This window comes from Phragmites australis, chromosome 23 (assembly GCF_958298935.1).
Source record: "Phragmites australis chromosome 23, lpPhrAust1.1, whole genome shotgun sequence".
In the NCBI taxonomy this organism is placed as follows: Eukaryota; Viridiplantae; Streptophyta; class Magnoliopsida; order Poales; family Poaceae; genus Phragmites; species Phragmites australis.
Genome location: NC_084943.1, coordinates 14,638,778 through 14,650,846, shown reverse-complemented (window position 1 = coordinate 14,650,846; position 12,069 = coordinate 14,638,778). Strand labels below are relative to the sequence as shown.

The 12,069-nt window shown below is 42.5% G+C and overlaps 1 protein-coding gene across 1 annotated transcript; it reads left to right on the top strand.

Annotated features, from left to right (window-relative positions):
* Positions 1-8,499: 8,499 nt before the first annotated feature.
* LOC133906700 (iron-sulfur cluster co-chaperone protein HscB homolog) lies at positions 8,500-11,856 on the top strand. Its single transcript, XM_062348673.1, has 6 exons — positions 8,500-9,022; positions 10,091-10,187; positions 10,266-10,355; positions 10,585-10,650; positions 11,091-11,159; positions 11,260-11,856. Exons 1-6 carry the CDS (start codon positions 8,682-8,684, stop codon positions 11,395-11,397), a joined length of 801 nt encoding a protein of 266 aa, XP_062204657.1. The 5' UTR covers positions 8,500-8,681; the 3' UTR covers positions 11,398-11,856.
* Positions 11,857-12,069: the final 213 nt, after the last annotated feature.

Sequence of the window (12,069 nt, the reverse complement as noted above, 5' to 3'; positions counted from 1 at the left end):
CCAGATATAGACATGTTACTAAAGAGTGGTCATTAGTGATGGGTCGTAACATGACGTCGTAGGCCAGTCATCAGTGACAGGTCATCCTAGGCCAGTCATTAATGACGCGTCAACTTGTGATCCGTCGATAAGGTCATCAGTGACGGGTTATCCTTGGCCAGTCATTAGTGATGGGTCACAACTTGATCCGTCACTAATGATCCACTCATTAGTGATGGATCTTCCTATGCCAATCATTAGTTATGGGTCAACTTGTAATCCGTCACTAATGACGGTATTCGTAAATACTTTTTATATTTATTTTATTTTTCTCTTATTTTCTCACCTCAGTAGCACTAGAATAGGAACTATTGTATATCTCTGCTCAAGTTTGATATAAAGTATGGCGGCTATGGACACAAACGCACGTTCTGAAAGCGATGCAGAAACTTCCGTGGCCAAGAACTCAATATTCCAAGCCAGTTTTGGCCTCCAAAATTCTCTAAATCTAACAAAGTCAGAGAGAAATGGATATATCATTTTTTAGATGCCTGTAGAGTCAAAAAATGTCAAAATCAGAGTCTGTATGCAAAAGTTATGCCCGTTTTACCGAATGCGCTCCGGGTCACCTATCAAATTATAACCATTGATGAAATTTGGCAAAATTAGTCATTAATGACGGATCATGGTTATGACAAATCACTAATGACCTTCGGCAAAGAAGGTTAAAAGGATAAATATCCGGTTTCTATCACAACTATGTGATAGCAGAGGTGGTAAGGTGGCTACACACGCAAAGTGGAGGTCGCGGGTTCAATTCCCATGGAACGCAAACTTGAAAACAATGTGAAAAAAAGCTTGGCTTGTGAGGCATATGGGATTAGCCTGCGTTGGGATGGCTCGGGTGAAATTTTTTTTTTGACTTTTGTGTCTAAAAAATACAAAAAATGTTCATCGGTCATTAGTGACGGGTCAAGATTACAACCCCTCACTAATGTATAATCAATAGTGACCGGTCACTGTTACGACCTGCCACTAATGATTGAATATTAGTGACAGGTCATGATTATGACCCATTACTAATGACCAAATTAGTGACGGGTCATCACCCGTCACTAATGACCTATCATTAGTGATGTGATAGAAATGACAGGGATAGGACCCGTCACTAATGCCGGTTATCACTCGTCACTAATGACTTTTTTCACATAGTGGTTGGTCCACCGAACGCCCTGACCTACTCTAGGGTCCACGTGAGGGCGAACGAGCAGGAGCGGCTATGGGACCATGATGGTGGGAATGGCTGGCAGCAGTGGGGGAGACAACAGTAGGATTTTACCTTTTCTATTGTAACTTACATGTTTGTTTCATGATGCATCTTTGATTCGCGAACTAGTCTTACATATTCGGACGTGTCCACTTTCTATGTACTACTTACCATGTCATTATTACATTTCTTAATCCCATGTAACCGCAACTTCTTCAACAGGTTGACCCATTCCTCATCCTCGGCTTTGATGTCGAAGTTTTGGGCAGCCTTTAGACCAAACGATGAAATAACAACACCTCTATCCTGACTCAGGCTTTAGACACGCCAATGCTTGTGGTAGCATCCTCTTATGATTAATGTGGTAGCATGAGCTAATGTTGTAGCACGAGCACCTTGGGGACTGGCATAGATTGGGATTGTAACACCAGTACCTCTGGGACTAACATTAATTATAGCTCTAGCATCAACCATGTGATTGTATGAACCGTTCAATACACAAGGATTACTTGCTTCAGGATAAATGCTTAAAGCAGGCTTTCACTTTGGATTAAGATCAAAGGGATATATGTTACTTCTATACCCATGCGAAGTCTATTATGCAAGCAAAGGGGCATCCAAAATCATGTAATCACAGCCAATTACAATAAATTCCAAACCTTTAGGGATGAATTATTTTTAATTTATTTGTTAGTTATTTATTAAGCTTTGTTACATATTAATTATGTTATTTAATACTTATTTAATATTTCTTAAATAATTGGGGACTCGCGTTTTGATGTTGCAGTGAACGATCAATAAATCTATGGCGGGATCTTTGAGTACATGCTTTATATGGACACCTAAAATGATCCATATAGCACTTAATGCCTCCTTACAGGTTGTGCATGAAGGGAAGGATGATCCCTTCAAGGAGAACAACCTAATCCAAGCCGTGGCCAAATTGCATGCAAAACCCTTCTGTTCTGCATTAACCACTCCGCTCTAACATGTAACCACTGAGGACCTTAGGGCCCTCTTGCACAAGCAGCGTCAAACGTATCTCAGGGTGTGCGAACTAGCCAACCATCCTTCTGTGCTAGGTTTCTTTAGGAGGCAAAGAACAATAATGATGTTGCTTGACAAGTAAGCATCCCACATTCAGGTTTGTCATTTTCTATTTGGTTATACTATGTATCTTTTTTCTATTGATTCAAATGCTCCTCTTTTGCATTAGGCGTTCCCGAAAGACGCACAGTTGATCAAAAAAAATCACAAACTTCTTGACGATGTATATGCTCTTCGGCGGGGGTGTGATGCACGGTTTCGCATAAAAGACAACGACGTTTAGCGAACCTAAGGGGTACAGGGGTGCCCTTTACTACTCACCCACAAATTGACGACGACAATGAGGAGGATGATATCATGCCCCTAATGCCTCAACGTTACAGCAGCAATATAGGAGAAGGTTCAAGGGACACTGCAAGAGGACGTTCACGCACCACATCAGGATGCCGTACAACCGACAAGGAAATATGACGTGCTAGTACCGTGATAGCTCAACATGATGATGACGACTTCATGCCACAACGACTTCATGCCACAACGACCCCTCCTTCTGAGGCCTCCATCTCTGAAGAACATTGATGACCCTGAAAATAATGGTAGATTTGTTGGTACCCATCCTTACAACTTGGCATCACCACCTCAGAGATGACAACCATCTTACCCTGATAGCATTGACTGGCACAACTAGCATTCTTCTACTAATTTGCGTCGCCATTTTCATCCGCCATCTTGAGATGATCTAGGTATTCAACATCTATCCACTAAGAACTATTCAAATGCCAGTCACGATTATTTCTTTTATTTACATTTCCATTTCAGTAGTTCAGTTCGATGGGTATGTGATTACTGTCTTATATTAACGTACTATATTATGAACTATTTGTGAATTTTATGTCTAATTAGTGTGATGGTACGTTTATTATATTAACGTACTATCCAAGCACAATTCTATCCAATATATGAAAAGCATTATTTAGAAAACTACTTGTACACGAAGTGACCACATGATAGAGCTTCAAGCATGAAATGACAACACCTCTGTCGTGAGTCTGGCTTTAGACACAAAGTGACCACATGACTCAGCTTTAACCATGAAATGATAACATATCTGTCCTGATGCATGCTGTAGACATGAAGTGACCACACGACAGAGCTTTAATCATAAATTAAATAACAATACCTCTATCCTGACACAAGAAATCTCTGCCTAGCATCAATGTTATAACTTTTCTATCTTTCATAGAGAATCCTAAGCTCCAGCCCCTAGCCAAGTCCATGTATCAGCCCCCAGTCACCATAAATAACCCCACCTTCATCCATGGATAGATAACTCCTTCCTCAGCTCTCTCAATTACAATGTCTTTCTTAGCTCCACCAAGCCCACCCAAGAAACATTGGAGATTTTCATCCCTTATGGGGTCGAACCACCGATGTGCTTCTGTGACGATCTTTGTAGGCTTCAAAAGTCCCAATACATCTCTTACACCTATGGCCTACGCTTCTTCATGTATACTAACTACCAATACGACAAGCCTCAACATTGATCGTATGATTACCCACTGGTATAGCGATATAGATCACTCATGTGACATTTTCCATATGATTTTATGCAGTGTTTTACTAATCTCACATCTTATTTCATTTGTCTAGTCTCCTCCACCTAGCTGCGACTTCAGGGAATGACTCGACATGGAGCAAAATGAATATGAGAAGTGGTAGGTCGATATGAGCATACGGTGGAGGAGGGAAGCGTACGAACGTTGGGAGTACGAGCAACAACAGGAGGAGGAATGCATGAGGAAGACAACGGAGGAGCTCGCCGTGGCTCAAGCACGTGAAGTAGAGAGGGCAAGGAAGCGGGAAAGGGCCTGTTGCGCTAAGGCGGGTGGCTCCAATGCCCTAAGAAAGGGCAAATATTCTAGATGCTTTCAGTAGAGAGCATCTACTGTAACCCGACATATTTTTACTCACTAAAGCGTGTTAAAATTAGCAGCGGTAAGCTATTAGGTTAGTCTTTAGGCGTACCGTATATGCCAACATTTGTCGCGTCATGTCTTTATGGCTAGGGTCCATTCGCGCAGTAATGACAAACCGCATGTTCCATATAATATTTGGCATCATATGTAACCTCTGTACCAAATATTATGCTAATAGTGCTTCACAACTACAATTGTTTGAAAAATTAGATTTTATATCCTCCCAACATTACTTCACTAAGAAATTACTCACACAATTTTACATCAAATAAATAAACAAATATCTACAAATTTACATCGATACAATTTTTTTGAAAAGTAACTATTTCGTGATACCATTTTGACCACTTTTTGCACAACTAATATTTTTCAGCGAAGAAATGTGCACTATTTTTCAAATTGACGTATACAAAAGTTAAATTAATTTTTTTTTAAATTTCCAAGTGGTGGGGCTGACCGCCCCCTGAGAGGGCCACAAGGGCTAACTACCCTCTCAGTAGGTGGTAAGGGGTGGTACAACCGATGGGCGCGGAGGTGGGCTCTACTCGCCCTCTGAGAGAGCAGTAAGGGGTGGCGCTGTCATTATGGAATCCTTATCACCCTGCAGCCATTTCAGAGGAAAATAGATATCTATTATTTGTGCAAATATTACCCTGAGGATCTATTTATTTAAATATTAATAATAAAAAATACAATATTAATAATAAAAATATAAAAAAACTCGGCTCGGCCTACCCATAAGCAAGTTTCAGAGGCCTACTGATATGAGGCCCTGAAAACCGTCGCCCTTTTTTATTTTTATATTTTTTTGATTAAAAATTTAAATAAATAGATTCCTCGCAGGACAAACATAGTATTAAACATAGGGTGAAAACATTACAATACACTGTAACCGCGACGACACGATGAGGAAACAAAGGTGGCATGTATGATTCGCACTAAGACCTACTTATTAGTGCGCCGATCCTAATCATAACATGCCTTAGGGAGGGAAAGTATGTCGGGTTACATTAGGTACTCTCTACTGAGTGCATCTAGGATACTTTCCCTTTCGGAAGGCATCAGAACCTGCCGCCTTAGCACAGCGGGCTCTCTCCCGCTTCCTTTCCCTCTCAGCCTCCCGAGCCTGAGCCACGGTACGGTCGTGCGCCGCCTTCCTCATGCGCTCTTCTTCCTCCCGCTTGAGGCGAAGTTCCTCTTGCTGTTGCTCCTACTCCCGACGTGCGTACGCTTCCCTTCTCCACCTCATGTTCATGTCGACCCACTGCTTCTGTGAGTCATTCTGCTCATTGTCGAGCCACTGAATAAAATCACAGAGCGGTGGAGGGGACCGAACAAATGGAATAAGATGAGCGGTTAGTAAAAGAGGGTGCAAAATCGAAAGAGATGAGACGGATATCTGTTACCGTACCGGTCGATAACCAGTTGTTGCATGTCGAGGCTTGTCATACTCGTAGTTGGCACACATGAAGAAGTGCAGTCCATAGGTGTATGAGATGTCCTACGACTCGCGGAGCTTACAAAGGTAAGGAGGTTCAGCTATTTATAGTTGGGGGAGGTTCGACTATTTATAGTTGAGGGAGGCAGGAGCATCGGATTCTATTTTGAAGAATGGGAAAGTTGTGTCATTGATCATGGTCAGAGATTCCACATTTATTGGTACCCGTGTTGTCATTTATTGTTTGGAAAAAGCTGGGTAGTGTTGTCACGTCTTGTTTAAAGCCTGCGTAAGGAGGCATGTGTTGTCAAGTCATGGTTAAAGTTTAGTAGTGTGGTCACTTCTTCATTGAACGTGTCTGAATACGAAATGCATTTACAAAATACTAAGTCGACCATACAAAGTAAACGTGTCTAAATACATAAGAGTACACCACGAAGCGAATATGCATATGTAAGTTACATAAAATGTAAAATTCTACTGCTGCCTCCCTCGTTGCCGTTGCTCGTGCGCCCCATCGTTGTCCCGATGCCGCTGGTTAACCCTCACGTGACCCCTGAAGTAGGTGAGGGGGTCGGGTGAACCGACGTGTCTAGTAGGCCTAGTAGGGACCACCGGTGTCGAGGCCTCGTCCTGCGTAGGCTGTGTCCGAAGGGGAGACACACATCTGGTCGGTCAAGAACAATTGCATGTTTAACCCGCTCTAGGAACCAATATCAGCTGTCCCCGTTCTCACTCTCCACGAAAGAAAACCCTAGTGGCGGGACTTGGTTGTTACCGTCGACCCCAATTGCAGACAAAATCTGCCTTTTGTACTTCCCAGTCAGGAATGTTCCATCTAGGCATATGATGGGTCGGCAATATCGAAATACTTTGATAGTTGCAGCGAATGCGAAGAAAGCACGCTGCAACACTCTTTTTCCACTATACTCCACAGCAGTAGAGGGGTAATGCTTGATATCATAGTAGCTGCCTGGATTTCTTCCACAAATTGTGGCTAATTGACGAGGTAGATTGTGATATGAATCTTCATATGTTCCGAACCTCATCTCAATAGCCTTTTGTTTTGCCCTCCATGTCTTCGCATAGTTTATTGTGTATTGGAACCTTTGCTCAATAGCATGGATTATTGATCGTGACTCATACCTTAGGTTGTCCACAATCTCTCCGTACATAACATTTGCAATGAAAGCAGAAGACAGGTTCCGGTGGGAAAACTCTATTTCCTCAATATGATAATTATGTTCCTTAACTATTGAGCATTGCCAGTAGTCTACCCATTTCCCTCTGAATGCATGCACCCGCCAAGGGCACTGAGGCACCAAGCACTTCACATCATACTCCATTTTACTGGATTTAACAACCTTGAATTGCTTACGAAAAGACAACGACCAGAATTTCACTACATCAATAACTGCCTCTTTTGTAGGGTACATAGCACCCTGTGACACCTTGTTCTCATGGTACTGCCATGGTTTCCGGTTAGCCTCGCTAACCACCAGCTTCAAAAATTCATGATCCCGCCACTCTGCAGGAACTGGAGCATTTCCCTCCTCGTCAGATGAATCCCCATCGGCAAGGCCTTCCTCCAACTCTTCATCCTCCAAATCCATATCTTCAATGATGCTAGGGATGTGCTCCCCTTCATCAGCTACACCCATCGGTTGAAGCTCTAGAAATCACCAACTTCCTCCCTAGACCTGACATTAGCCGCCTCTGATTTATCTTCCACTGCCTCACTTGATCCTGCTACTGCTTCCGCAGAGTTCACATCATTTTGATCTTTCAGGTACGCCTCAGCTAACAAAACAAGCGGCATGCCACGTTCACAACATATATCTACATACTACCTCCAAGTTGATGTGACTTCGATGAGAACAAGCTCACCAAAGTATCCATGACTAGCACGGCTGAGGACAGCTTTCAACTTCAGCTCATGTTGCTGCGGATCCAGTTGGAAAAACCGCATGAGCCATTTGCACACACCCACAATGGTCCTCTCATTAGCTTTACTAAGCCCCCTTCATGACATGACGAAATCCAGACAGATATACACCGTTAGGACCGTACCTAATTTCACCCTCACCATAATATATCTGAAAAATTAATTTATCTACCATCCCTGGAAACACCCGTAAACATAACCAATGTTAATACAACAAACTACATTTCTAATTATCGGATAAAATAATCTTTAAATGCTATACTAGGTTCGCAAATTATCATATACTGCTACCTCCTACGTCCACAGGTATAACCCTAATATAGTAAAAATAATATACTAAAAAAATATTCTACATTGCACTGCTATCGTACCATTTTCTAAATAAATTTGATAATTTTCTAAACCCTAGGTCATACATGTCTAAAACCTATGTCATATACTACTACTGCACTAATTAATAACAATAAAAAGGAAAAAAAGGCTTACCCGAAATTATTCTTCAAATTCGCGGCCCAAATGCAGCAGGACTTCACCGACCTCTTTTCCTCCCCTCTCCTCTCCTCTCTTCTCAACTTTTTCTTTTTTTGAATTTTAATAAATTTTTGACCTATTTTTCGATCTTTTTATAGGAGAGAGCGGCCAGGCGGGCAGGGCGGCGCGGCGGGTGGGGAGGCCCCTTACCGCCCCTGAGAGGGTAGCCCGGCTCGAGCGGACAGACCGTACCCGCCCCCTCACTAACCGCCCTCTCAGAGGGCTGTAGCCCCTGAGAGAGCTGCAGGCGTCTAATTTTGTAAATCTCCTACGAAGAATCTATTTATTTAAATTTTTAATATAAAAATAAAAAAACTCTCGCCCTCCAGCCTCCGCGGGCCGCAACCGCCGAGCATCCTCGAGCCATCGCCCAGATCCGGCCGGCGCCGCCTACTGCTCACCCCCGAATCCTCGCGTCGTCAAGCGCTTGCCTGACCGACCCCGACCCCGGGGCCCAGCACAGCCTCACAAAAGCAGAACACTCACCATCCAAGGACCATGTGGCGCCGAGCCGGAGCCGGACGAATTCGCCTCCACCTCAACGCCGCCGCCGCCGCCGCCGCCGCTGGCCGTCGTGTACGGCGACCCTTACTACCTCCTATCCCCACAGCCCCATCGTCCTCTGCCTCTTGCTCCTCCCCTTCCGGCCACAATCTTGGAATCATCCGGGATTCCATCAGGGCTCCCTCGCGGAGCCTGTCGAACCAGGCAAGCAGAGGAGGTGACGGCGGCAGCGTGTGCTGGAGCTGCGGCGCGAGGGGCGCGTTCCTCTCGTGCGGGTCCTGCGGGAGCGTGCAGCCCATCGACCCCGCCGTCGACTACTTCCAAATCTTTGGCCTGTGAGTAGCACCGCAAATCGCACGCGTTTAATGGCGTTGAGTGTGCGCAATTCGCTTCGAATTGTCTAGGCTCCTTTAATTCGGTCGAATGTGCGCAATTCCGCTCGAATTGTCTAATTGGCTCTGTGTTTTGATTACGACTCTGAACTGCGTGATACCTTTGGAATGGGTGCTGCATGATTTGAATGTGATGCCGTCTATGTGATATCAGCGTCCTGGCTAATAGTTGCCTTTGAGCATTGCAAAATGCCATGCGGATTCACAGACAATGTTTTCTCAAAATTTTATGTTGTTCGTATGCTCTGCAGCGAAAATCATGAAAAACGGGACATATTTTTGTGTTCCATGGATTATTGTAGAAAGGGAACTTGGACTGCTATGCTTTTATGGCTACAGCTAAACTCCTATCAATATCTGTTAGGTTTGCTTGTGACCGCGATGGCTTTGTTTCTTGTTGTACACTACGCACTTAGATCATTTTATTGGTTGGGCGAAATGCTCTGTAATTCTTGTGAATTGTCTGAGCGATGGTGCTATTATGTTATATAAGCCCCTGATCATTTTGTTTTAGTTTATTCAACAGCTTGTAACTTCGAAAAAGAAAGAATGTTGGAGACGAGGAATTATACTTTGAAAATCCATGTGTACTTTTACCAATTTCATCTTGAAATGTGTATGAACCACCTTCTTTAACAGTGTACCAATATCAGATTTTCCTTCTGTAGTTTGAAGTTTACATTTCATAGGTCATTCTTGTGCTTCTCAGTTCCATGCTATTGATATCTTCTTTTGAATATTTTTTACATAACTTTTTAGACTTTAATGTAAGTCAATTTTATGGTGACTATTCTGTACACTATTCATGCTGTGGAACTATACCTATCCTTACCTTATTATTCCACCGTTTACTTCATCACAAACGTCACTGGTTCATAGCAGTTAATCAAATGATGAATCTTTCACTATTGTTTAAAATGTTCTAAGATTCTTCCTTTGCAATGCTTTTCTGCTAGTGTTTATATGCCCTGAACGTATGATGATGACTTGTTTTCTTATTGGTTTCTCCAGAAAAAGAGAATACAACATAAAGGATAATAGTTTAGAAGGGAAGTACAAGGACTGGCAGAAGAAGTTACATCCTGACCTAGTTCATACCAAATCTGAGGTTTCTGCCAGGCCTTCTTAGCTGAATACTTCTATGTTAACCTCTAAATCACTTCTGATATGGCATATTCTAATATAGAAAGAGAGAGGGTTTGCTGCCGAGCAGTCAGCACTTGTAATTGATGCATACCGCACGCTCAGCCGACCATTATCAAGGGCATTATATTTGGTGAGTTCCTCCATTCGTGCTTCAAAAGTTTTAGTAGTGTGGAAGTGTGCAACCATACATCCTTAGATTGCACCTTTTTTCAATCTATTTGAAGTAATGATACGTGCCTGACCCTTTCCCATATCTACTTGAAAAGGAGGGAAAAAAAACTAAAACAGCGTTATATTGTCTGATCCTATAAGCATTTAACTCATCTCTCAAATAGCTTCTCAACTTTACTATTTGGCAGCTTCTACTCGAGGGCATACATGTTGATGAAGAGAAGACTATCAGTGATCCTGAACTTCTTATGGAGGTAATTTTTGCATGTTGGCTTACGTGTTTTTCAGTAGGCAACATAGCAATCATTCTTTATTTTCATTTATCTTGTTCTGAATAATTGCAAGCATATTCTAAATAAATCTGAATATATCATCCAAAAGAAAACTTGATCATGGGGAGAGAGACATCCCACTGGCTTTGTTCAAAAGCTAGGGAGTATACCTAGCTAGCCAGGAAACTCGTTGAAACCAGTTCCAACCCAACCTGTGAGCACCCAGGTTCGATCTTGGGTGGGCGGCCCCTTAACTGGAGAGTCTACCAACTGCGTGATCGCTCGGTTCTCTATATCATCCAGCATAATCAATTTTTTTTATAAATCTTATTCCAATAACTGCAAGCAATATGTAGAATTGCAATGTTCTTTATAAATCAATAAAAAATCAATCTGACTAAAGTGCTGCACATAATTTGCAGATGATGGAGATACGAGAAGCTGTTAATGATGCCAGTGATTCTCAAACCCTGGAGAAGATCCAGTCTCAGGTTGTTCTGATTCTGAACATAATTACACATGTTATAACCAGGGAGCATAATTATGCTACAATGATTTCTGGGCTTACACATTGTTCGATACCTTTTTCAGATTAAGAGAAAGCTCGAAACTTGGTCCGATTCTTTCCAGGAAGCGTTCGACAAGAGGGATTTTGACCGTGCAGTGGAAGCTACACAACGAATGAAGTACTATGAACGTGCGATGGAAGAAACTGTGAAGAAACTCTGATCTTGATTTGGCCAAAGGTGGGGAGGCTTGAAGATTTTTCGTGCATTCCTGGCAGGTCACCTGTCATTCGCTCTTTACCCGGTATGGCTAGTAAGGACCACAGAAGAGCATAGATTGTGAAACGGTTTCATGTGAAGACTGGGACAGTGGGTCTTCTCACTCACTCCCCACAACTCCAAATGCACCATTACCTAAAAAAAAACCTCCAAATGCACCCACGTCTGCCACAAAGCTAAAAGAGTAGGTAGAGTTATCTTCAGTCTTTCATGCCTGCAATTTTATATAGTGGCAATAAAAAAAAGGAAATATAGCTATTTAAGCTACTGAGTCGAAGTGCATATGGATGCTTTTTTACTTATGTTTGTTGAGATAATTGGATAAATTGTACTAGATTGGTGAACTTTGATAAATGCTCCGATCAGCAAAAGCGGAGGTTGCACTGCTGCAAGTTGCAAAACACGACGAAGATGCCATCTGTAGGCATAATTCACATCCGCACATCTCACTGAAACATTTTGGTAGAAGTACCAAAAATGGTCTGAAACTTGGGTGTTTTGAATGAGTTTTGTCTTTTGAATTACAAATGCACCACAGCTATTTGAACTAGATGCATTTACTCCCCTATTACACTATAAGTCCTGCTGCTGTTTATCTTCCTGTTGACATTTTGAT

Excerpts from the sequence above, each read along its gene's own strand:
- LOC133906700 (XM_062348673.1), top strand. The coding sequence starts at position 8,682 with ATGTGGCGCCGAGCCGGAGCCGGACGAATTCGCCTCCACCTCAACGCC. Across the intron at positions 9,023-10,090 it reads TACTTCCAAATCTTTGGCCT|AAAAAGAGAATACAACATAA; the intron begins GTGAGTAGCACC and ends TGGTTTCTCCAG. Across the intron at positions 10,651-11,090 it reads ATCCTGAACTTCTTATGGAG|ATGATGGAGATACGAGAAGC; the intron begins GTAATTTTTGCA and ends CATAATTTGCAG.